This window comes from Ictidomys tridecemlineatus, chromosome 16, assembly GCF_052094955.1.
Source record: "Ictidomys tridecemlineatus isolate mIctTri1 chromosome 16, mIctTri1.hap1, whole genome shotgun sequence".
NCBI lineage: Eukaryota > Metazoa > Chordata > Mammalia > Rodentia > Sciuridae > Ictidomys > Ictidomys tridecemlineatus.
In genome coordinates, this window is record NC_135492.1 from 36,561,287 (window position 1) to 36,587,173 (window position 25,887).

The following is a 25,887-nucleotide window of genomic DNA, read 5'->3' on the forward strand; positions in this document are numbered from 1 at the left end:
GGCAGACCAGGGGTGTCCAGTGAGTCACCGTGAGCAGCCGGAAGGCCCCGGGACGTGGGCACATCAGCCCCGGTTTCCCCTGGGCTATGTTTAGAGTGTCACAGGAAACCCCAAAACCGCTGGCCTTCACACCCCTGCAGAGGTGGACCGCCCTCCTCCACTCCCGCCTCCCCGCCTCTCTCCCCCACCAGGTCCTGCCTGGGATCCCCTCTTCGGACCCGGCCCCCCCAGAGGACCCTGGTGGCCCTCTCCATATAAGAGAGTCATGGAGATAGATGCCTGTCATCTAGAGGCTCCGGAGGCTGAGGCAGGAGGATCGCAAGGTGGAGGCCAGCCTCAGCCACTCAGTGAGGCCCTCAGCAACTCAGGGAGACCCTGTCTCTCTCAATAAAATAGAAACAAGGGCTGGGTCGGGGCTTATCAAGCACCGCTGCGTGCACCCCAGTTCACTGAGCTTACTGAGAAACCGCCTGAACCCCCACAAATCCGGTGCTTTAAGACGAGCCACGAGGCCCTGCCGTTAGACTCAGCCTCCGATTTACAGGCATCAGTGTTGTTACAAATCGTGTTAATTGAACCCAGGGGTGCTTCACCCCCAGAGCCCCGTCCCCAGCCCTTTTTCTATTTTATTTCGAGACAGGGTCTCGCTGAGTGGCTCAGGGCTTCGCTGAGTGGCTGAGGCTGGCCTCTACTTTGCCATCCTCCTGCCTCAGCCTCCCGAGTTCCTGGGGATCACTTGTTGAATGTCTTTCTTGGGGGCAAGTTCTCGGGGTGCTGGTCACACCTATTTCTCGGCTCACACGACTACGCGTCCTCAACTTCGAAACAGTCCCATCATGCAGAAAGAACACAGATGGCCGTGGGACCGACGAGGCCCGGCCAGCCTCCCCGGCCCCACCCGATCACTCACCGTGGTCATGCGCAAACACCAGGATGTCCAGCCCCATGAGCATCTGAGCCAGCTCGTCATAGCGGCCACAGTGTTCCCCGGCGCCATGGGACACAAACACAAGGGCCCTAAGGAGGGAAGAAGGAACTCTGTTAGCAAAGTCTGAGAGACCCCCCACCCCCGGGTGGCGCCTAGAGTCACAATGAATCAGGACCAAACCCTGGGGGGCTGTGGGGCTGGGGGCTCTGTGGCAGAGCGCTGGGCCTGGCGCATGTGGGGGGAAAAACCTGGACTCTGAGCCCAGCATGTTGGTGCCCACGTGTCATCCCAATGGGGAGGCTGAGGCAGGAGGATCGCAAGAGGGAGGCCAGCCTCAGCCACTTAGGGATGCCCTATGCAACTCAGTGAGATCCTGTCTCTAAATAAAATCTATTAAAATGGGGGTGTGGGGGGGTGCTGGGGATGTGGTTCATGTGGATGTCACTTGTGCTGATTCATAGCTACGTGCCACGTAGAGGGTGGGCACGTGGCAGGCTCCCATCGGGGCTGGTTCCCCCCCTCCCCTGGGGGGGCCAATTTTGGTTCTTAAATATCTAATTTTCCAGACTCGGATTCTTAAAAGAAAATCCCTGGGGACCTCGAGAATTGGAGACGCTGGCTGCCAGCTGTCAGGGGTGAGAGTGGGGGCGGGGAGCCGCAGATGGATCATCCCAGCTGCTATTTTAGAGAGCCTCTGACTACCTGTCAGTTCCTTTGTTCATGCCACCTAGCAGGGTTTGAATCCTCCCCGTTCGTTGGTCGTCGTCCCTGAATGCTTTCTCTTCTTTACAGAGGAGAGCAAAATTCAGAGACGTCAAGTCCACCCGCCCGGGTCACACAGCACATTTGGTTAAAAAACGTATCTCAGAGTATCTCCCCACCTGGATATGCTTTCAGGTCTAGGGTGGGCTCAGAACCCAGACCTCATCTCAGAGAGGCCTCCTCATCTTCAGTTCTGTGAAGGTAGGAGCTGGAAGTGCCTAGGCAGGAGCCAGGTGCTGGGTGTGTTGAGTGGAGAACCAACTTGCTCAGAATCCTGTGCTTGTCCTTTCTACCCTACCTTTTGGCCAAGTTGTATGAACTGGTATTTTATCTTGGTTTCTAAATCACCTTTAGCATCTGTCTCCCCCCTGTTCTTTCTTTCCTGAAAGCTGCTGAGGCTGGCTGGCCTCCAACTGGAGATCCTCCTGCCTCAGCCTCCTGAGTCGCTGGGAGGACAGGTGGGCGTCACGACGCCCGGCTACTTCTCTCGATTTTGCTTTGGGCAGATTACAACTGCCCTCTGGATGTTTCTGGGGCCAGCCGTCCACAGGGCTGGAACCTCTAACCAGTCACTATTTCCATATTGAAGGGGCTGAGCTTCAGGAAGGGATGGTTCAAGCACTAGCATCCTTTAGGAACGCAGCAGCTGCTGGATTAACTCATGCTACAGTTTAACTGCAGAACGGTCAAAGGATGAGGCCGGATCTTACCATAAATCTGCTCCTCACAGCGGTCAGGGGCCATGGGGCAGGAGAGAGCTTCAGGGGTTGCATTTAGGGCCCCAAGAAATGGCACCAGACACGTCACCAAGCCTGACACTGCCTGTCCACAGAATCCACTCCGCACTCAAGCAGGTGGGGAAACCCTTGGGGGGTCTTTCTCTGCAGCCACCCTTTCTACTCCCTGGAACGCCATGGCAGCCGGAAGGCAGCCCCAGGAGAACCTGACAGCCACTCTGGAGCCACTGAGCTCCCTGGGGGACATGCAGGGGGGACCATGGGCTCTACCCATAGAGGCGTGGAGCTTTGGGGAGCTCGCTGACAGACCTGGCTGCCCCACTGCTGGTTGCCCCAAATATGGCTTTGCCTTGTCTCAGCACAAGTGGGCTCTGCGGCAGCACCTGCAGGCTCCGCCTCCCGCTGCCACGCCCAGTTACTCCAGCCCCGCCTCCTGCTGCCACGCCCTGCTACTCCAGCCCCGCCTCTGCCACGCCCTACTACCTCAGCCCCGCCTCCTGCTGCCACGCCCTACTATTACAGCCCCGCCTCCTGCTGCCACGCCCTGCTACTCTAGCCCCGCCTCCCACTGCCACGCCCTGCTACTCCAGCCCCGCCTCCCGCTGCCACGCCCTGCTATTCTAGCCCCGCCTCCTGCTGCCACGCCCTACTATTACAGCCCCGCCTCCCACTGCCACGCCCTGCTACTCTAGCCCCGCCTCCCACTGCCACGCCCTGCTATTTTAGCCCCGCCTCCTGCTGCCACACCCTGCTATTACAGCCCCGCCTCCTGCTGCCACGCCCTATTCCAGCCCCGCCTCCCACTGCCACTCCTTGCTATTATAGCCCCGCCTCTGCCACGCCCTGCTACTCTAGCCCCGCCTCCTACTGCCCCACCCTACTATTACAGCCCCGCCTCCCACTGCCACGCCCTGCTACTCTAGCCCCGCCTCCCACTGCCACGCCCTGCTACTCTAGCCCCGCCTCCCACTGCCACGCCCTGTTATTCTAGCCCCGCCTCCTGCTGCCGCGCCCTGCTACCCAGCCCCGCCTCTAGCCCTCAGTGCGCATGCTCAGACTCACAGGCCAGCCCCTCTGCTCATTCTGGTCTTAAATCTCTGCTGCGCCTGGTGGTTTTTTCCTTAGCCCCTGGATTCAGATCTTGCCTGCACTCCCGGTTTTGATCCATCCATCTCCCCTCCCACCACCATTTCCTTGTTCCCTGGACCGGAGTCTGCTTGGCAGATTCTGTCTGGCAAAGTGGCATCAAATCACGTTACCCTTCTGCTCTGCTGCCTCCAGGGACTTCCCAGAGGAGCTGCACCAAAGCTGGCCGCCTGCAAATCCTCCATCGCCTCCCTCCCCCTCCTCGTCCCTGCTCACGAGCTCCCAAGCCTCCTCTCCAGCGGCGCCTAGATATGCCAATCAGGAATGTGCTGCTAAATGCTTAACAACTGGGGGTGGCGGGGGTCCCCTGTGTTTGCCAGACCGCCGTGTCAGTGCTCCCACCAGGGCTCTGCTTTGGAGCTATTAATGAGATGTCACCAAGCAGAGGTGTGCAGGATCTGCCATCATGAGCAGGTTGGAGCCTGCTGGAGCTTGCTGCTGGCGAGCCTCTCTGCACCCGCTGAGGCTTTGCCACCCTCTGCCCCCCCCCCCCAGCTTGGCATTCCAGCTCGTCCCTCCCCCTGCGGGTGTCTCGGCCAGGAATTTGTGTGTGTGTGTGTGTGCCAGGAATGGAACCCAGGGGTGCTTCACCACGGAGCCCCGTCCCCAGCCCTTTTACCATTTTATTTAGAGACAGGGTCTCGCTGAGTGGCTCAGGGCCTTGCTAAGTGGCTGAGGCTGGCCTCCACCTGGCGATCCTCCTGCCTCAGCCTCCTCAGCTGCTGGGGTGACAGGCGTGGGCCACCATGCCCATCTCAACCAGGGCTTTCCTGATCACTTAAGTTATTTATGCAGTCACAAGTTTTTTTGATGGATTGTTTGGGCTTCTCCCTGTTTCCCCCCAGGGGCAGAGATCTTGCCTGTCCTGTTTACTGCTGTGTCCCCAAGGCTGAAGAAGAACTGAAAGGAGCCCTCTACCAGGCCCAGGGATTAGTGTCCATTGAGGGTCCCCCCCAGGCTTGAAAGGCAGGCTCAGAGGCTGGAAGCTTCCAGAAGCCAGCCTGTTTGCAGAGTCCAGCTGCTTTCTGGTATTTCCAGCAGCTTCTCCTGTCCCCGGGAGGTCGCCACTTGCTCCCCTCCCCCTCCCCCCAACACCTGCTGTGGGTGGAGCCTCCATCACCCGCTCTCCCTCCGGCAGCCTCCAGCCCCAGGGCCTCGGGTCATTGACAAGGGACAGCCCCCCTCCAGCTCTGGGCTTTCTGGTGGAATACCCACATTCACCCCTGGCTGTTGGTCACCGCTTGGAAATGTCCCCTATCAGGGGACATCTTCTTTTTTTTTTGCAGATGAGCAATCGTGACGGTGCACTAAGAAACCCAGATGTGCAGGTCCTTTCGGAGCGAAACCAGAGGGACCTGTTCTGATCGTCTGCCCAAACCGCATGTGACCCGCCCCGGGGGCAAGTCGCTTGCCACCTCGCTGCGGAGCTTGTCACAACGTGAAAAGAGAAAAGAAATCATTTATGCTTGGGGGGGGGGGTTGGCAAGGCACCATCCGAGGTACCCAAAATAGTCCAGGGAGGTGAACCTACAGGTTGTCCCTGCCTGTCACCCCCACCCCCACCCCTGCACAGGATGCCACTATGGACAGCCCCCTTCCCCCCAGCACAGGGTTTGTTTCTCTGTCCCAGAGGCTGGAATGCAGAAGCTGGTGACCTGGGGTGACTTCATCTTGGGGATGGGCTCTCCAGGATTCTGTGGCAGAATGCAAACCGGGAGACAATGGACCGACATGGCGGGGTGGGGGCTCTGAGCAGGTGCCTGGGGGGAAAAATGGTCCCTGCTCTCTCTTAGGGATGGGGTGTCCCGCAGCCAACAGCAGCAAGAATCCTTGATGCCCACAGCAGAAAAAAAAAAAAAAAATCAGGTTGCAGAAGAGGCTGAGATTTTTTTTTTTCCCCTTGGAACTTCTGCACCCAAAGGGGGAGGGGGAGGGGGGAGGGGCGAGGCCCAGCCTCACAGGAGGGAGGGAGGCCCAGCCCCAGAAGCAGATGGCCTGCTTGGCTCCCAGCCCTGGGAGGTGGGGCCGCTCCCGATAAAGCACATTTGGAGGCCTGAGATGAATAAGCTGCGGAACTTTTCAGAGTGGATAAACCATGCTCCACCCTGACCATCAGGCTCTTCTTCCCTCACCCCCCCCAAAAAAAAAAAAATCAACTGTCTCCTTTTTTTTTTTTTATTTTGTGGCACTGGGGATCAAACCCAGGGGTGCTTAACCACGGGAGCCACATCCCCAACCCTTGTTTTTTTTTTTTCTATTTTATTTGGAGACCGAGCCTCTTGAAATGGCTTAGGGTCTTACTAAGTGGTTGAGGCTGGCCTCTACATGGTGGTCCTCCGGCCTCGGCCTCCAGGGGATGAAGTGACCTAACAACCTCTCTAAGTGTCAAATTTCTTTGCTTTTAAAGTATAAAGTGTAAGCTCCGGCCGTTCTGTACCCATCCCATGAACTGATTCCTAGAGGTTCATGGGTGTTTTGTTTTTTTCCTGGGTGAAATGGGGTTTCAGGGGTCTGATCACAGGACATGGGGGATCCATCAGGGTCACAGTACCCCCCAGATCCCCTCCAGCTCCCTACAGAACTTTGGACTTGGCTCCACCGAGGAGTCTGTTCCTGTGATAGAGCTGGGGATCATGACGCTTCTTAGCACGTCTGAGCACAGAGTGCAGAACCTAAGAAGAAATCTGCTTTGTTTTTGTTAGGAAAGAGCTGGAAAACGAGGAGAGCTTGCTTTTTTTTTTTTTTTTTAAATGATGTCTGGCCAGAGAGAGACAGAATGTCTGTTCCTACTCTCAGGCAGCTTTGAGAGGGGGCCCTCTTGGATGTCACCAGAGGAAGGAGGGGGGACAGCCTCCTCCCGCAGTCTCCCGGGGCCAGGGTATGTTCTCGGTTCTTGCTTGTTTCCGAATCATCCCGGTCCCTCAGCCGAATCCCTTGTTTCATTCCCCCACATGGATCCCTTCCTGCCAGATCCCAGCAGCTTGGGAGGCCGAGGCAGGAGGATCACAAGGTGGAGGCCAGCCTCTGCCATTTAGTGAGGTGCTAAAGTGACTCCGTGAGACCCTGTCTCTAAATAAAATAGGAAACGGGGGCTGGGGATGGGGCTCAGGGGTCGAGGGCCCCTGAGTTCCATCCCTGGTACCCCTCCATAAATAAATAATAGGCAAAGGTGGGCAGGTGACACTTGCTGTCAACAGAAACTCCGTGAGGTGGGGACGGGTGGGTGGATGGTGGATGGATGGTGGATGGTGGATGGTGGATGGTGGATGGATGGTGGATGGTGGATGGTGGATGGTGGATGGTGGTGGATGGATGGTGGATGGTGGATGGTGGATGGATGGTGGATGGTGGATGGTGGATGGTGGATGGTGGATGGTGGATGGTGGATGGTGGATGGTGGATGGATGGTGGATGGTGGATGGTGGATGGTGGATGGTGGATGGTGGATGGTGGATGGTGGATGGTGGATGGTGGGTGGATGGTGGATGGATGGTGGATGGTGGATGGTGGATGGTGGATGGTGGATGGTGGATGGATGGTGGATGGTGGATGGTGGATGGTGGGTGGTGGGTGGTGGGTGGTGGGTGGTGGATGGTGGATGGTGGGTGGTGGGTGGTGGGTGGTGGGTGGTGGGTGGTGGGTGGATGGTGGATGGTGGATGGTGGATGGTGGATGGTGGATGGTGGATGGTGGATGGATGGTGGATGGTGGATGGTGGATGGTGGATGGTGGATGGGTGGATGGTGGATGGTGGATGGATGGTGGATGGTGGATGGTGGATGGTGGATGGTGGATGATGGATGGATGGTGGATGGATGGTGGATGGTGGATGGTGGGTGGTGGGTGGTGGGTGGTGGGTGGTGGGTGGTGGGTGGATGGTGGATGGTGGATGGTGGATGGTGGATGGTGGATGGTGGATGGTGGATGCTGGATGGATGGTGGATGGTGGATGGTGGATGGTGGATGGATGGATGGATGGTGGATGGTGGATGGATGGTGGATGGTGGATGGTGGATGGATGGTGGATGGTGGATGGATGGTGGATGGTGGATGGTGGATGGTGGATGGTGGATGGTGGATGGTGGATGGTGGATGGTGGATGGTGGATGGTGGATGGTGGATGGTGGATGGTGGATGGTGGATGGTGGATGGATGGTGGATGGTGGATGGATGGTGGATGGTGGATGGTGGATGGTGGATGGTGGATGGTGGGTGGTGGGTGGTGGGTGGTGGGTGGTGGGTGGTGGATGGTGGGTGGATGGTGGATGGTGGATGGTGGATGGTGGGTGGGTGGTGGGTGGTGGATGGTGGATGGTGGATGGTGGATGGTGGATGGTGGGTGGTGGGTGGATGGGGTGTGGGTCAGTGGATGGGTGGGAAGCCCCGTGGACCACAGGGGCCCTGAGGAAGTTGGTGGCCCAGAGACGTGGCCAAGTGACGGAGGGCAGGTGGCCTGGTGCAGCAGAGGGACTGTGCCTGGTGTCCTGCACAGGCTCGGGGGCCCTGCAGGCCTGGGCCAGCAGGCAGGAGCCCTGGGTGCTGGGAGGGAGAGCGGAGGTCTCTGCACACACCGTGGGAGTTAGAGTGATGGTCTGGGATGGAAACCCACCGAATCTTAGTTCCCTTTTCCAGGGTGATCTCTGAAAGGGGCCTTCTCCAAAAACAAAACAGAGATCACCAGCATAAAAAAAAAAAAAAAAAAAAAAAAAACCACAGCAAAAGTTACCTGGGGAATTCTGTCACCTTTCAAAATGGAATGTCCCAAACCCAGAATGGGCTAGCCTCCCGCATATTTTATTATTTTATCTTTTTTGTCCCATTTGGGTACCAGGGATGGAACCCAGGGGCGCTCCAGCCCCTTTTTCCATTTTATTGAGAGACAGGGTCTCGCTGAGTGGCTCAGGGCCTCGCTCAGTGGCTGAGGCTGGCCTCCCATTTGCCATCCTCCTGCCTCAGCCTCCCGAGTGGCTGGAATAACAACTGTGCGGCTCTGAGATGAATTTGCAAACCTCAGGGGTAAACTCTGTGCCATAGTTCAAGTTCCACCGTCCAATTATGGGATGTGGCTGGAGCTGGCTGTTTCTATGTTTAAATCTGTATCTCTTGGCGACTGCTGCACGCAGAACAAGGACACAGTCTTATTTGTTGAGCAACGCACTTTACATATGTTATGCTGTAATGGACTCCTCAGTGATTGAGCCTGACACATGCTCAGTTCCTCCTCCGGGCTTCCTTTCCCCCTGAGGTGAGTGTCAGAGTTTCATAACTCAAGGAGTTGGAGAGTCTCCAGAGAGATGGAATCCGACAACCCTGTTCCTCATGTGACAGGTGGCTTCCTGGTTTTCTGGCGCATTAGTCAACTTTTGGTCTCTGTGACAAAATGCCTGACATAAACAACTTAAAAGGACGAAAGGTCGATGTGGGGGGGGGGCTTATGGTTTCAGGGGAGGAGAGAGAGAGAGCGAGACAGAGAGAGAGAGATGCAGAGAGGGGAAGGGAGGGAGGAAACACAAGAACTACTTCTCCAGGGTGCGCCCCCTACTACTTCCTGCAACCAGCCTCCATCTCTGTACAATTTCCATCCAAAGAATTAATCCATCGAGTGGATTAATCCACAGATGAGGTCAGAGCCCTCAAAATCCAATCATTTCCTAAAAGCCACAACGACAACACTTCGGCCCCCAGGGACCAAGCCTTCCCTACTGGAATCTTCCAGGGGTGTGCACGCTGTGGGTGCATCCGGGTAAATGCAGGGAGAACCGGGCAGGGTTCCCCAAACCAGAAGTTAAAATAAAAAAAAAAGAAATTGGCCTCGCTCCTCATAAACCACAGGCCTTAAAACGTGAAAAACCAAGTTGTGTGTGTGATAGACCATTTTACTAATTTATTTTTATGATTTAGGGGGATGGAACCCGGGGGTGCTGAACTCCCCCCTACCGAGCCCCGTCCCCAGCCCTTTTTGTATTTTATTCAGAGACAGGGTCTCGAGGAGTTGCCGAGAGCCTCACGAATGGCTGAGGCTGGCCTCCGACTTGCGATCCTCCAGCCTCCAGCCTCCTAAGCGGCTGGGGATGTCAGGCCTGCACTGCTGCGCCCGGCTACGATTTTCTCCTCCGAGTGTCCGATTTGCCCTTCCTTTTCCACATCAGGAGCCCGAGATTAAATGACGCCAGCAGCATGCTGTCGGGCCTCCAGAACTGTGAGCCCACGCGAACCTTTTTCCTTTCTAAATGGCTCCGTCTCAGGGTATTCTGTGATAGCAACGGAAAACAAGCCAATACACGCGAAACGCATTTCAGAGGTCAACCGGTGCGCACTCTTCCTAGGTGCACCGTTCTTACTTTAGAGAATTTATCGGGGGATTTCTGAATGTCTTACGAGCTGGGATCCCGTGGCAGAATGGCCACCTTGGGGCCGCGCTGTGGTGTCCGTTTTCCGTGACTGTAACAAATATCTGAGACGATGCACTTAGAAAGACAAAAAGGACGTCTACCCAGATCATCAAGGGTGGGGTGTCCTTCAGATTCCTGGCGAATGCTCACCCCTTTCTCATGCATTCCGGCGACAGCTAAGCTAGGTCCAGTATTAGAACGGGAGGCGGGTGACCATCGTGAGGGTTCCTGCCCCCCCCCCCCAAAAATCTTTCAGGCCACATGAAGACGAAGAAGAAGGTTCAGAATCACCCTAAATAGCTCCTCAGGATCCTGCGGAGGATGAGTCATGTGTCTGTTGCATTTGTGAAGCGGGGAAATCACACCGCCAAACCTCCAAATGTGTAATAGTAAGTAAACGCGCACACCCACTCACACACGCATCGTTTATGTCCGCGCCAAACTGGGGGATGGTGGGGGGGGGGGTCACGGCAGGAAAATGGAGAAATACAATTTTCTCCATTTAGAGAAAAGAAAAAGAAAAAAGAAAAAAGAAAATCAGGGCTGGGGCTGGGGGCTCAGGGGTGGAGCGCTTGCTGACCACCGCGGTGCGAGGCCCCAGGTTGGAGGTCTAAGTGGCTGAGGCCCGGCCTCCACCTTGCGATCCTCCTGCCTCAGCCTCCCGAGCCGCTGGGATGACCGGCGTGCGGCCACCCTGCGCACTTTTATAGGAAGGGTGGGCGCAGAAGCATTCACGGTGGGCAAAAGGGGAGATGCGTTCCCTCTGATTCCAGAGTCCCTTTGGGACATGAAGCATGTCATCCGACGTGTCTGCTGAGCACTCATGGATGGCAGATGCTGGCTCCCTGGGGTGTCTGGAATGGTCCACTCCTGGGAGCCCTGAACCTCAGGAAGAGATAATCAGATTGCAAAGGGGGGGAGCCCTGCCCTGAGGTTATTCGACTAGAAAATGACAGGTCACTTGCAAAGATGCATTTCCATATAAATGTGCAAGAGGGGGACATTTATATGGTGCATTTCACGGCTCAGTTGATCAGGGCGGCTGACATCTCTCTCTGGGCAGCTCCGTGCCCTCCACCAGGGTCTCCTGCAGCCTGCAGAGCCCAGGGCCCAGGGCCCACAGGCAGGAAGGGCAGAGCCGCCCGGAGTCCTTCCTCTCCGGACCCCGCCTGCCTTTGTCTCAGAGCTCCAAGGACGGCACTCCCCACGCAGCTTCTGGAACATTCCTTGCTGGCTCTCGGCCAACCTTTCCTGGACTGACTCCTCTTTCCCTTGTATTCCACCTTAACTGTCCCCCTGGGAGACCTGGGCACAGCAGAACCTCTATTTTTAACCAAAAAAAAAAAAAAAATTGACCTATACTTAATTAATTTATTTAACCTATACTTAGTGAATTATTTACCAATAATTTATTTATTGGTACCAGGGATGGAACCCAGGGGTGCTTAACCCCCGAGCCCCGTTTCCCAGCCCTGTTTTGCATTTTATTGAGAGACACGGTCTCCCTGAGTGGCTGAGGGCCTTGCTCAGTGGCTGAGGCTGGCCTCCACCTTGCGATCCTCCTGCCTCGGCCTCCCGAGCGGCTGGGATGACAGGCGTGGGCCACTGCAGCCGGCCTGTTAGTCCCCGACTCTGGGACTTTGTTTGAGTGTCTGTGTTTCCTCACTAGATGACACGGGATGCACACAGCAAAGCTAGCTACGGCGATGGCTGTCTCTTATTAAAAGGCTTTTCTGCCCGGGGATGGGGGGTCGGGGCTGGGGGTGGGGGAGCCCCAGGCACAGGGCCCACGGGTGAGTCATTCCTGAACCACAGGAAATGGCTCTTAGGTCGGTGGCCTCTGTGTTTAGCTGTGTGTCTTCCGGCCACAACGGATCTTAACAATCCTCACGTCCGTCCGTCCGTCCTAATGCAGGCCCGGTGGTAAGAAGGCTTGCCCCAGAGGAGGCCCTTGACCCTGGACCAGGGCCGCAAGCCAAAATAAACCTCTTGTCTCCGGGACGTAGGCCACCTGGGGGACTGTGGTCAGCAGCAGAAAACAGACCAAGTAGTTACTCATTAAACGGGGGGCCACGTTGTTTCAGGCGTGAGTCCAGATGCACGAGTTTTTCTGAACACTGGCTGCCTTGGGTTCAGAGACACGGCACCCCTGAGCCCCGTCCCCAGCCCCTTTTTCTATTTTATTGAGAGACAGGGTCTCGCTGAGCGGCTCAGGGCCTCGCTCAGTGGCTGAGGCTGGCCTCCACCTGGCGATCCTCCTGCCTCGGCCTCTCGAGCCGCTGGGATGACTGGCGTGGGCCACCGTGCCCGTCACACACATGGAAATGGCTCTCCTCCCCCTGTGACCTCCTGGAGGGTGCAGGAGACCTGTCACTCCCAGGGGGAGGGGGACGGAGAATCGGTCTCCATAACTAGGTTAGGAATTTCTATAGAAACCAGAGAGAGAGAGAGAGAGAGAGAGAGAGAGAGAGAGGCTGCTTCCAAGACCAGATGGAGTCCCCTGCACTTTGGAGACGAGTCCCCAGGAGGGATTGGTTGTTGTTCGGGGAGGGAAGAGGCCAGGAGGTGAGCAGGCGACATTTCTTCAGGGGGAGCCTCTGGGAGGCCGGCCAGGGCCTCCGCTCGCTGCCTCCAAAACAGGTTCTTAAGCCAAAGGGCTCCTGCGGCCAGATCGACGTCTGGAAGTGGCCTTGTGGGAAATCACTCACGGTCCTCGGACCGCGCACCGTGTGACTTTTAGGCTGCTCCATTAACGGGGAGCTTCGGCGACAGGACAGCCCAAGGCCAGATGTTGGAAGGACTGACGGGGCTTTGGTGAAAGACTTCTGAGTTCTTCTTTCGTTCTTTTCTTTTTTTTTTAATGTTTGGTCCCAGGAAGGGAACCCAGGGGGTTGTATTTTATTTAGAGACGGGGTCGCGCTGAGTGGCTGAGGGCTGAGGCTGGCCTCCACCTTGCGATCCTCCTGCCTCAGCCTCCCTGGCTCGGTTCAGCGTTGATCTCCCTTCCCTGCCTCTCACGCCCTGGCCCGTGTCCATTTTCAGGACAGAGAGAGAGAGAGAGAGGCCTCAGGCTCAGGGTTTTCTTGGCAAGTTCCAAGGTGGAGCTGGAATCCGGCACCCGAGGGCTTTGTTTTTCCTCTTGCGGTCACTCTCTATTTGTGGCACCTGGCGGGGTTCTGTTTCTCCAGTCTGGTGTGTTAGGATCGAGTTTCCTCTTAAAATAGATTGGAACGTGAAGAGGAAAGGGAGAGGATTCAAGCCGCACAGACAACCAAGGGGAAATGATCTGGGACTCCAATCCCCCGCAGCTGGGGGTGGAGGCCAGTGGGAGGAGGCTCCCTCTGGACTTCCTGACCCCACCCTGAGCTGCTGGGCCCTCACCTCAGACCTATGGAGCCGGCCATCTGTGGGCTGAGCCCCCGTCCCCGGCCCTTTTTTCTATTTTATTTAGAGACAGGGTCTCGCTGAGTGGCTGAGGGCTGAGGCTGGCCTCCACCTTGCGATCCTCCTGCCTCAGCCTCCACTTTGGGCCACTACACCCAGCCACAATCCGTTTTTACTGGCAGTGACTGAATAAAACAACCTGAGACGACAAAGTGGGGGACAGGGGCTTATTCTAAAAGGGACAGAGAGCCACCGCTGGACCAGACCAGTCTTCCTGGACAAGAGGGAGGAGGGAGTCGGGGGGGGGGGGGGGGGGAAGGTTCTCCGGAGGCCGCTCCCCCATCCTGCCTCCAAGGCCCAGCCACCGGAGAAGGGGCCCCTCGCAGAACCCAGGGGACAAGCCCACGTGGACGGGTCTGCAGAAAGACTCTGCAGGGCAGAATGTGGAAACGGGATCTCTGCAGTCACGGAGGACCAAACAGGAAGCAGGAGGTAGGGCACTGAAGTCAGGGAGTGCCCTTGGTGGGAGGAGCGGCGGCTGCCAGGCCTTCCTATAAGAATGTGCCGGGGCTGCATCTTATGTAACATCAGCGCTTTTTCTCTCTCTCTCTCTCTCTCTCTTTTTTTTTCTTTTCCTGAAAGGAGAACAACATGAACTCTCCAGATTGCAGATGGCTGCCAGATCTGGGTGGTGAAATGCCAAGTGGATCCAGCAATAGACGAAGGGGAACTGATTGGGAATCCAAAGGAGAAGCCAGAAGAGGGTGCGTGGGAAGGGGAAAAGGGTCCCCAATCTCCTGCACAGGAGCAGCCCCTGGGCTATGGGCACAGCCGAGACCATGTCACAAGGCAGATCCGGGTGTCGGGGACAGAATCATGGCATGGGGCAGGAGGAGAGGTACCAGGGATGGGAACCAGGGGTGCTGAACCCCGGAGCCCCATCTCCAGCCCCTTTTTCTATTTTATTTAGAGACAGGGTCTCCCTGAGCGGCTCAGGGCCTCGTTGAGTGGCTGAGGCTGGCCTCCACCTTGCGATCCTCCTGCCTCGGCCTCCCGAGCTGCTGGGATGACAGGTGTGGGCCACCGTGCCTAGAGTTTAGCTACTTGTCTCCTCCTTAGAGGGGCCACAGTAAATCCAGGTCCCATCCACTTGGGGGTTTTGGGGTGGATTAAAATGATGGATGGATGGATGGAGGGTAGATGGAGGGTGAGAGATGGATGATTATTTCAGCTACTTATTTATCTCTTGCTTTGCAGATTCTGTAGGATGTCCAGCATCTTTCTATTTGGGGGGGTCTTTGGATGGATGGACAGATGAAAAATGAGTAGATGGATGGATAAATGACGGATAGATGGACAGATGCATAAATGGGTGGAGAGATGGATGGTAGTCCATTTTGTCCAATTCTCTTTCCATACCACATGAGATGATCGTGTGTGTGTGTGTGTTTTTGTTTGTTTTTGTTTGTTTGTTTGTTTGTTTGTTTTTGCGTCTCGCATCGCCTGTGCTGACTGATTTTTTTCCGGGATTCAACCATCCTTGCCTTCTTGGCACCGATCTCATTCGGGTGGCATTGTATGGTTTTTTTTCCTACCGTTGCTTGGATTCGGTTTGCCGGTCTATTACTGAAGAGTTTTGCATCTCTCTTCCTAAGAGACATGGATCCATGGTTTTCTTTTTTTTTTGGAAGATTTTTGTGAAGAATCGCTATGGATTCTCCTCCCCACGTTGGGTGGAGTTCAACGATAAAGGCCTGGACTCCTCTTTGTAGGTAGTCGGTCTTTTTTTTTTTTCTTTTTTGGCTTATTTCAATCTCGACTGGTTATAAATGTATTCAGATTCTCTATTTCTCTTTGAGTTGGTTTCGGTAGTTTGCAATTTTTTTTTTTTTTTTTTTTTTTTTGCAGAAATCTGTTCATTTCTTCTAAGCCCCACCTGATTTATTGGCATCTACCCGTTCAGAGCCTTCCTTTAGAATTCTTTCTATTTCTGGAAGAAAAAACAAAAAACAAAAAAAAGGTTCCTTCTTTCGTTCCCGATGTGAATAATCAGAGTCGATGAATTTTTTTTTTTCCAGCATCTTAAAGGGGAAAGATATCTGCATTTCCAAAAAAAAGAAGAGTTTTTCCTCAATAAATCATTGAAGAGGAGAGAGAAGTGGGGTGGGGTGGGTGGTCTCTCTGGGTCTCTGAAGATAGTTCTAGAAGACTGGGGACGGGAGCTCCGCACCCCAATGCAGCATGGCTTCTGACTTCCAGGTCTGGTTGAGGCTGTGGCGGATGCCTAGAATACCTCTCCTCCTCCTCCTCCTCCTCCTCCTCTCCTGTGCTGCTCCATGTCTATCCTGGCCCCCTCCTGAGATGCGGTTCAGGCAGCCGCAGCCCAAACACTTCGCCACCCACATTCACATAGAAAATCATCCTTTGGCAGAAAGCAAATGGGAACATAGACGGTGGTGGGGAGGCATAGACCTGATTTCTTTTTCTTTTCTTTTCTTTTTTTTTCCCCATGAGAATCAAAAAAAAAATCTAACTCCAGCCATGTTGGACCAGGCTGTAAACAATCACCAACCCCCCGCCCCGTGACCCCCTGACTCGGTCACCATTGAGGCCACAGTAAGAAGTCCTCATGGGCAAGCCCCGGGGAGAACGAGGCCTCCTCTGGAGAGACTGACCCTGCCAACGTCCTGGGGTGTTTGTTAGCAGGCTTTCTGTGACTGTGACAAAATACCTGAGGTAAGGTAACTTAAAGGAAAAAAAAAAGGTTCAGAGGCTTGGCTACATTGCTTTGAGCCTGCGGCGGGGCAGAATGTCGTGGTGGGGAGCACACAGTGGAGCAGAGAGACAGGAAGTGAGGAGAGAGACAGGAAGAGGCAGGGCCACACCCCTGATGACCTCCCTTCCTACCACCAGGCCCCACCAGGTCCAAGAGGTGGATGACAGCGAAGGACCTTCAACACACAGGTCTTTGGGGGAATGTTTAAAATCTAAAGCGGGTGAACCTCCACGCTCCAAACCTGTCAGCAAATTGTCCTGTGGTTCAAGGGCTCATCTGCAGTACTTTGTTACGGTGGCCCACGTGGCCCATGCCGCAGCCCAAACCCATCTTCTGCTACACACTTTTCCTGGTGGGGGGGCGGGGGCGGGCAGGGTTGGATCCTGGGGATTGAACTCAGAGGCGCTCGACCCACTGAGCCCCTAGTTTTGCATTTTATTGAGAGACAGGGTCTCCCTGAGTGGCTCAGGGCCTTGCCAAGTTGCTGAGGCTGGCCTCCAACTTGCGATCCTCCTGCCTCGGCCTCCCCGGCCGCTGGGATGACAGACGTGCGCCATCACGCCTGGCTCGCCATGCACTTCAGACTCCGGAGCCAGGCTCTGTGACGCACACCTGTAGTCCCAGCTACCGGGGAGGCTGAGGCAGGAGGACTGCTAGCGCTCAGGCGTTCGAGGTCAGCCTCAGCAACACCGTAAGCGATCATCCCAAAGATACAAAACTTAGCCTCCGGCTTCTGAAAGATCCTCATCATTTTTGGAGCATAGCATGGGGCAGAGTGGCTTCGTTTCCACACCTCCAAACTGGAGGGGGACCTTGCACTCACGCGGTGTTTGGAGAAAGTTGGTGCAAATCGTGAGTTCCAGATTCTCAAAACAGGCCTGAGAATCCAAGCTGTCTGCGGGCCCTTTCGCTGCTGGCTTGCAGAGGGCTGAGTTTACCTTAGAAGCTCCATCGAGACCTGTCCGGCCATTGCCCTCGTGTCAAAGAAAAGGAAGCAGCCGGGCACGATGGCGCACACCTGTCTGTCGTCCCAGCAGCTCGGGAGGCTGAGGCAGGAGGATCGCAAGGTGGAGGCCAGCCTCAGCCACTTGGTGAGGCCCTAAGCAACTCAGGGAGACCCTGTCTCTAGATAAAATACAAAATAGGGCTGGGGATGGGGCTCCGTGGTTGAGGGCCCCTGAGTTCAATTGTCGCCTCTAGGTGTCAGGTGATCCCAGCAGCTTGGGAGGCCGAGGCCGGAGGATCTCGAGTTGGAGGCCAGCCTCAACCAAAAATAAATAAATAAATAAAAAGCAAGGTCTAAGCAACTCGGGGAGACCCTGTTCTCTAAATAAAACACAAAATAGGGCTCGGCGGTTGAGAGCCCCTGAGTTCCATCCCCGGTACCCCCAAGGGCATGATCAGCACATTTGGAGGTTGCCAGCGACTCTGAGCAGCTGCGGATGGAGGGACCCCCCCCTTGTGATCTCAGCTGTAAAAACTCCACCACGGGGAAGAGCGATTGGTTTGGTTTGCATTTGGGGACAGAGGGGCATCTGGGACCAGGGGCGGGTGTCCCCCGTCCTAAAAGATGCCTATTGAGGAGGCAGCTCGGTTGGCCTCTTGGCCTCCACCGGGAACAAAGGCGGATCTGTGTCAGCGGAAGCCTCCTAGAGCCACCGGGAGAAGTCAGGCCTTAAGGAAGCGGGTGGAAAGAGCAGCCAGCAGCTGGCTTCGCCTCTGCCATCAAAAACAATGATGGCCTTGCTAGGGGAGGCCCGGGTGGGTCCGCTTTGTCAAGGTTCGAGGACAGATTTCATGACGCTGTGGAGGTAAAGTCAAAGCCACGGGATTTCTGATTCCATGTGATGAAGCGTGACCCCCCACCAGCAGCTCGGGAGGCTGAGGCAGGAGGATCGCCAGGTGGAGGCCAGCCTCAGCCTCAGCAACTTGACAAGGCCCTGAGCAGCTCAGGGAGACCTGTCTCTAAATAAAACGTGCCAAATAGGGCTGGGGACGGGGCTCAGAGGTTCAAGGGCCCCTGTGTTCAATCCCTGGGACCAAAAAGAAGTCATTCATTAAAATCAGCATAGGACAGGGACACAGCCGCATCCGTGTTTATAGCAGCTCCATTCACAATAGCTGAGCTACGGAACCCACCTGGGTGGCCTTCAACAGGTGGATGGGTAAAGAAACGGTGGTCCGTATACACAGTGGAATATTACTCAGCCATCAAGAAGGATGAAACGATGGCATTTGCTGGTCAGTGGATGGAGCTGGAGACCATCATGCTGAGTGGAATCAGCCAGTCCCCAAAACAACCAAAGGCGGAGTGTCCTCTCTGATATGGGGACGCGGACTCACAATAAGGGGGCAGAGAATAGCAGTTCACTGGATGAGACACAGGGGAGTGGAGGGAAGGGAGGGGAGGGGACTGGGAGAGACAGGGGGATGGATGGACGTCACTTCCCCAGCCCCAGCCCTAGTTTGGCTTTTATTTAGAGGCCGGGTCTCATTCAATTGCGGAGGCTGGCCTCCAACTGGCGATCCTCCTGCCTCAGCCTCCTCAGCCAAGGATAACAAGGCGTGGGCCGCCGCAGCCTGCTCGCCCAGGGTTCTGAACACATCACATTGGAATTGTCCACGAGTCCCTGGATCCCTAACCCCTTCACAGTGCACTTTGCGGTCCTCTTGCCCCCCTGGTGTCCAAGATGTCTGGACCTGCAGATGTCTGTCAAAGATGCGCTCAATGAACGTGTGGAAAGAAACCGAGAAGAACCACAAAGTAGCCTGCACAGCTGCTTGCCATGGGGCTCAGGGGATCCCAAGGACCCCGCTGGATACAGTCCAGGTGCCAGGGGTGGAGCTGGGGGGCACCGGGAGGACCCTGCACCCGTGGAGGCCACCACAGGGCGCTGCATGCAGAACGGCTGACGCTAATGACCCATCCATTGTGCTCTATAGTGACCCCAGTAGACGTCCCCCACCCCCAGGGTGTCCCAGGCGCATGTCACCAACAGGAAAATCCTCAAAACCACCCGGGTCACTCCCTGCCTTGGCCCAGCTGTGCAGGGGAGGGAGGCCAGGAGGCCAGGAGGCCGACGTCGGAGCAAATAAAAGCAACCAGAGCCGCAAAAGACCCAGAGATGGATCCTTCTTTGCCAGTGGAGGGGAATTGGGAACAAAAAATGCTAAAACAGAGACTTAAAAAGGTGAACCTTTGGCTGAAGCCCTGAGGTGTGGCTCTCACGGAGGGCGGGAGGCAGTCCCGGAGGCTGAGGCCGGAGGATCGCAAAGTTGGAGGCCAGCCTCAACCAAAGTGAGGCCCTGAGCCACTCAGCGAGACCCTGTCTCTCAATAAAATAGAAAAAGGGCTGGGGACGGGGCTCAGGGGTTGAGCAGCCCTGGGTTTCATCCCTGGGACTCAATTAAAAATCTTTGCTGTGACTGTAAACACTACCCACTTTCTGCCTCGGGATTCATACCAAGCCTCAGGCCTCAAGCCTGTGTTTTGTTCCCTGCCGGGTGACAATGACCAGCCCCAGGAAAGACTTCATTCTTTCTCCAGGTCCAGACCCGTCTGGGATAGCAAGGCCGATTTCAGAAAGCAGGTTGAGCCAGTTCACCTGGGCCCGGCTCCCTGGGGCTCTGAGACGCCTAGCAACTTGTTTGAGGGCGGAACATTCCAGAAGGTGTTGAGGGGAAAAGCCCAAGGACCAGGCGGCAACTTGAACCCCAGCCCTATTTGGGATTTTATTGAGAGACAGGGTCTCGCTGAGTGGCTCAGGGCCTCGCTCTGGCTGAGGCGGGCCTCCACCTTGCGATCCTCCTGCCTCAGCCTCCCTAGCATCAGGGAGGACAGGCGTGGGCCACTTTGCCCGCCGGCTCTTCCTCAGCCTCCGCGGACTTCCAAGAGGTTGCCATCTCTGACTAGAGCAGGAGCCACACAGAACCGAGAAGAAATTGGCCGGCGGACGCAGCCTCCGCAGGGAGAATTAAAACCACCCACAGCCAAACCCAGGGCAGCCAACAGCGCCATGCCTGGCCGGCTCTGCCACCAACGGCCCTCCCTTGGGGTGGAAGGGGAGGAGGGCAGGCCTTCCTGAGTTGACTGATTTCAAACGAGGACACCCTCCAGGTCCCCCACGGGCAGAGCCCCCAAAGTCTGAGACTGGGCGTGGAAAAAACTCTGACTTTCCATTCCTTCTCCTCTTTTCTGTCTATTAACTGAATAACTCACGGGGTAATAATCTGCCAGAAATTAACACAGGAATGTTTCAATGCTAAAACCAGAGTGGTGTCAGAGGGAGGGTGATTTGTGGATGGATCTTTATTCATGTCTTTTTTTTTTTTAAATTAGTTGTTGATTTGTGGATGGATCTTTACTTGTGTCTTTTTTTTTTTTATTCGTTGTTGATTTGTGGATGGACCTTTATTTATGGTGGTGCCCTGAGATTCAAACCCTAATTCGAATCCTAATGCCTGACCCCCTTTCACCCTCTCCCTCTCTCCCTCCAAAATGCCATGCACATGGAGATACACCCTCCTGTCGAGGGAATCCTTGAAGAAGTAACTGATAGGAAAGTCGGGCCCGGTGGCCCAGGCCTATCATTCCAGCCAAAGACACTGTCTTCAAATAAAACATGAGAACTGGCGGGGGTGTGTGTGTGTGGGGCGGGGAATGGCTGGGGATATGGCTCAGTTGGTTTAAGCGACCCCCGGGTTCCATCCCCGGTTACCAAAAGTAAAAAAAACAAAACTCAACAACAACAACAACAACAACAACAAAAAATCTTGGGAGGCTGAGGCAGGAGGATGGCAAGTTGAAGGCCAGCCTCTACCACGGAGCAAGACGCTGTCTCAAATTTTTAAATAAAGAGGACTGGAGATGCGACTCTGGGGGAAGGTGCCCCTGGGTTCCATCCGGAGTCACCTGGGGACTTTAGACGTCCCCATCTCGGGGTGTTGAATTGACAGCTACCTAGATACACCTTTATGGAAGATCTATGGGGGTGGGGGGTGGGTGGGAAATGTCCAGCCGCGTCATTACTGAGACACAAAAGAGGAGGATCCCTGGCGGTCATCCATGATTCCCCCCCAGGACACCAGAGTCCTCTAGTTAGTGCAGATCAACAAGGACAGGGAAAAGGAAACGTCACACTTGTCACTCGGCCAGCTGGCTTGCACACATGTTCCCCCAGATAACACAAACAGGCAGGGTTTTCCTGCCTCACCCAAGACAAGCCAGACACGGGTGGTGGCCTCCTGGTACCCGAGTCCCCAGGCCCGTTTCCAACGCCCAGGCGGGTCCTTGACAGCCAATATGCACCAGGTAACCTCACAAAGCATCAGAGGAGACACCCCGACCCCTTTCTTCTCAATTCTACCTGGATGCCACCTTCTGAAGCCCACATTGAACAGGAAAAGGCAAGCCCCGCCCCCCTACCCCCCCAAAAAAGAAAGACACACACACGTTGGGCCTAGGATCGTGGCTCAGTGGAAGAGCTGCTTGCCTGGCCTGTGTGAGGCCCTGGGTTCCAATCTCAGGGCACCAGGTATCCATAAATAAAGGTCCATCAACAAATCAACAACTAATAAAAAAAAAAAAAGACACAAATAAAGATCCATCCACAAATCAACAACGAATTTTTAAAAAATGACATAAATAAAGATCCATCCACAAATCAACAACTAATTTTTTAAAAAAGACACAAATAAAGATCCATCCGCAAATCAACAACTAATTTTTTTAAAAAAAGACACAAATAAAGATCCATCCACAAATCAACAACTAATTTTTTAAAAAAGACACAAATAAAGATCCATCCACAAATCAACAACTAATTTTTAAAAAAAGACATAAATAAAGATCCATCAACAAATCAACAACTAATAAAAAAAAAAAAGACACTCGCATCAGTGACATATATATACAGGATGGTGTTTTTTTCTTATGCATTTAGGAGGTTTTTAACTCTTGGGTTTGATGTTGAACAAATTGCCCAGACCACAGGAAATCAACTCCAGCACCAAAATCAATAAATAAATTCATGTGGAATTTTTTTTTCTTTTTTTTTTTTTGCAAACTGACACACGGTGGATGCCTAGTTGTCATCGCAGAAACAGAACTCTGGCTTCGTAATTCAAAGAAATAAATAAAAATAAATGATAAAGCAGGGAAATTCGGCTTGGGGAACATGACTGTACCCAGTGTTCCAAGGGGGTGTTGGGAAATGGGGGTCAGAGAGACCCACAGGAGAGAGAGGGGACACGGAGGAGGAGGAGCAAGAGACCAAGACTCACCTGGGAGTCCCTGAGGGTTTCCAGTACCTGCAGAACAGGTACTGCCCGTCGGCGTTGACCAGGTGGGGAAGGTCCTGGTAGGGGACGCTCTGCGGGGTCCGCCTGGGAGAGGTCTCCTCGGGCATTCTGGAAGGATCTTCAGGTCCTTGAAAGACAAGGGGGACACATTCCCAAGTCAGAAATCTGGGGAGTCGGGAGGGGGGGTGGTAAAAGACTCTTAGGTAGAGGGGAGGCCAACCCTGCTCCAAGGAGATTATTTTATTATTATTATTTTTCTAAATGACATCCATCTCTTGCAAATCTCTCTCCAACTGGGAGAAAGAAAAAGAAGGGGAAAAAAATCTCATTTGTTCTTAAGAAAAAATGCTCACTTTCTTTATCTTTTTTTTTAAGTGCCTCATTTTTAGGATTTCTCTCTCTCTCTCTCTCTCTCCTCTCTCTCTCTCTCTCTCTCCTTTATCCATCTGTGTTTATTTGCAATCATTCCAGGAAACTTCATCTTAAAGACTATTTTAGCTGCAATCAAGCGGCAGCTCTGTGCATGTGGGGACCCAGCTGCAAAGAGACCCAGCTCTCTCTCTCTCTCTCTCTCTCTCTCTCTCTCTCTCTCCAAAAAAAAAAAGAGAGAGAGAAAATCTCCAAGGAACAGTTTGCGTCCCCTCTGGAGTGCCTGCTCCTGGCTGACTGCTGCCACCAGAGATGCCACCCAGAGACACCATCACCCACCTGGTTCCATTGCGCCCTGGCTCCTGCGCTCCGCCAGGGGACACCGGCTGCAGGATCAGGGCCGGGCCACCCGGGGCTGCTCCCCGATCGCGGTGGCGAGCCCGGGTCCCTCCATCCCGCGCCTTGCGCTCCCCGCTCCACCTCCCAGATCCCGATCCCGGGGGCTGGCGGGGTGCAGAGCCGGGAAGCCAGCTCGCAGCTGTGTCCCCCAACAGGCTCCCGGGTCCCCTCCCTCCCCGGGGCGGGGACCAGGCGCCTGCGATCGGCCCCCAACTACTTGTTCCCTGTCACCACTTTTTCCTCCACGATCCGCTCCGATGGGGCTGGGCGCGGGGAGGAGCGCGGCCCTGGGTGGCCGGGGGGGGGGGGGGGGGGATGTCGCCCTGCGTGTCCCCTTGAGGGGGGAGGGTCGCCCCGCAAAGTCCCCCTCACCCCCGAGGAGGCGGGTTCCCAGGACCCAGTCGTCGCCCCCTGAGGCTTGGGACAAACTTTGCCTCCTGCCCTGTCACCCGCAGCTCGGGGTCGCAGCTGTCATTTGGAAATGCCACCCGGGTGGGGGGGGGAGGGGGAGGGCAGGGAAAAAAAAAAAAACCCGGGGACTTCACCCCGAGTCGCGTGGGTGCCACCAGGGGCTGCCAAGAGACGGCGGCGGATGGGGACAAGTTGGTGACACGGGGGGGGGGGCTGGTGCCAGGGAGTCCGAGGGGGGGCGCGCGCGCACACACACGCGCACGATCGTGCACACGCGCTCGGGAGCGCGCGGGAGGCCACGCGGAGCGCGCCGGGGACCCCCCGCCCGGGGACTGGCGTCGCCCCGACCCCCTGGTGGCGGCGCTCGCGGGTGGGGCGGGGACAGGGACGCAGGTTACCGGGGCCGCGAGCGGCGCTGTCACCTCCCGGGCGCCGCGGGTCTCGGCGGGCGGCGGGACCAGGGCCGGGCGAGCTGCGCGCGCGGCCACCTCCGCGGCGACAGGGCGACAGGGCGCGGCGTCTGCGCCGCCACTTTATCCCCGGGGCCGCTCGGCGACGGGGGCGGCCGCGGTGGGTGGGGACGCGGGGAGGCGGCGCCCGGGCCCACGTGTGTGCGCCCGGCCCCGCGGGGAGGAGCGGGGGCGCCGCCCGCCCCGGGGACAAGTCGGGGCCACCCCCACCCGCCCCCACCCCGCCCCTGCGCGGGAGGGCGCCGATCTGTCCCCTGCAGACCGCACGCGCCGGGTGCACCCAGGCCCCAGGTGCGCGCACACGGCACACGCGCGCGCACCCCACGGGGACCCACGCCGCACAGGGGCGCCCCGTGCACACGCGCGCGCACACCCAAGCGTGCCATCCAGCAGACTCGCGTGCACACACACACACACACACACACACACACGCACGCCGAGATGACCCATGTCCCATGCAGGGACACACCCATGCGCCTGGACACTCACAGAAAGTCACAGCACCGGGCCGTGGCGCGCGCCTGGCATCCCAGCGGCTAGGGAGGCTGAGGCAGGAGGATCGCAAGGTGGAGGCCAGCCTCAGCCACGGAGCGAGGCCCTGAGCCACTCAGCGAGACCCTGTCTCTGAATCCAATAGAAAAAGGGGCTGGGGACGGGGCTCCGAGGTTGAGCACCCCTGGATTTGATCCCTGGTACCAATTTTTTGTTTTTTTAAAATTTGTTGAAGAGGAAGTGAGTTATTAATAAAGAAGGAGTTAAGAAGGAGCAACAGGAGGAAATGGGTGAAAATTTGGTGGTTAAAAAAAACTTTCACTAAGGCCAGGCCTGGTGGAGGATGCCTGTCATCCCAGCAGAGGGAGGCTGAGGCAGGAGGATGGCAAGTTGGAGGCCAGCCTCAGCCACTTAGCAAGGCCCTAAGCAACTCAGGGAGACCCTGTCTCTAAATAAAATGCAAAACAGGGCTGGGGAGGGTCCCTGGGTTCAATCCCTGTTACCAAAAGCACATCGCACACGCATACACACGTTCCTGTCACGCACACACACAGAGACACACGGGCTGTCAAGCTGTGGGGTCCCCACAAGTCCCCAAGGCACAAGGCAGAGGCAGGCTGAAGCATGTCTACAGACATCTGGTCCCCGTCTCTCAATAACATAGGGCTGGGGACAGGGCTCAGTGGTTGGGGGTCGCTGAGTTCAATCCTTGGTACCAAAAAAACAAAAATAAAGGGAGATACTTCAGCCCAAGACCCTCATCTGTGTGTGTGTGTGTGTGTGTGTGTGTGTGTGTGTGTGTGTGTGACAGAGAGAGAGAGAGAGAGAAGGAGGGAGATTTTTTTTTTTTTTTTTTTTTTTTAGACACTGGGACTCACTAGGTTGCTTACAGCCTTGCTCAATTGCTGAGGCTGGCCTCCGACTTAAGATCCTCCTGCCTCAGCCTCCTGAGCTGCTGGGGTGACAGGACGTGTGTGCCACCGCCCCTGGCTGAACTTTTATTTTGAGATGATCAGAGATGCACACGCAGTTCTAAGAAATAATACCGAAAGACGTCATATATATATACCCTTTAGCCAGTTTCCCACAATGGTCACTTGTTACAACACCACAGTACAGGGCTGGGGATGTGGCTCGAGCGGTGGAGCACTTGCCTGGTGTGTGCAGAGAATAAAAATAAAACAAAGATACCGTGTTCACCTGAAACTAAAAAATAAATATTAAAAAAAAAAACTACAGTACAATCTCACGACCAGGTTATTGACGTTGATACAGTCAAGAAACAGAATATTTCCATCATTGCAAGAATCTTGCAGGGTAC

General features: G+C 55.5%; 1 protein-coding gene across 1 annotated transcript in view; it reads right to left on the bottom strand.

The window, feature by feature from the left end:
• Positions 1–24,187, bottom strand: part of Mgll (monoglyceride lipase) — a 61,494-nt gene extending 37,307 nt beyond the window's left edge. Inside the window, 3 exon segments of the mRNA XM_078033896.1 lie at positions 911–1,017; positions 22,408–22,552; positions 24,003–24,187. Coding sequence (XP_077890022.1) covers positions 911–1,017; positions 22,408–22,532 — 232 coding nt within the window. The 5' untranslated portion in view covers positions 22,533–22,552; positions 24,003–24,187.
• Positions 24,188–25,887: the final 1,700 nt, after the last annotated feature.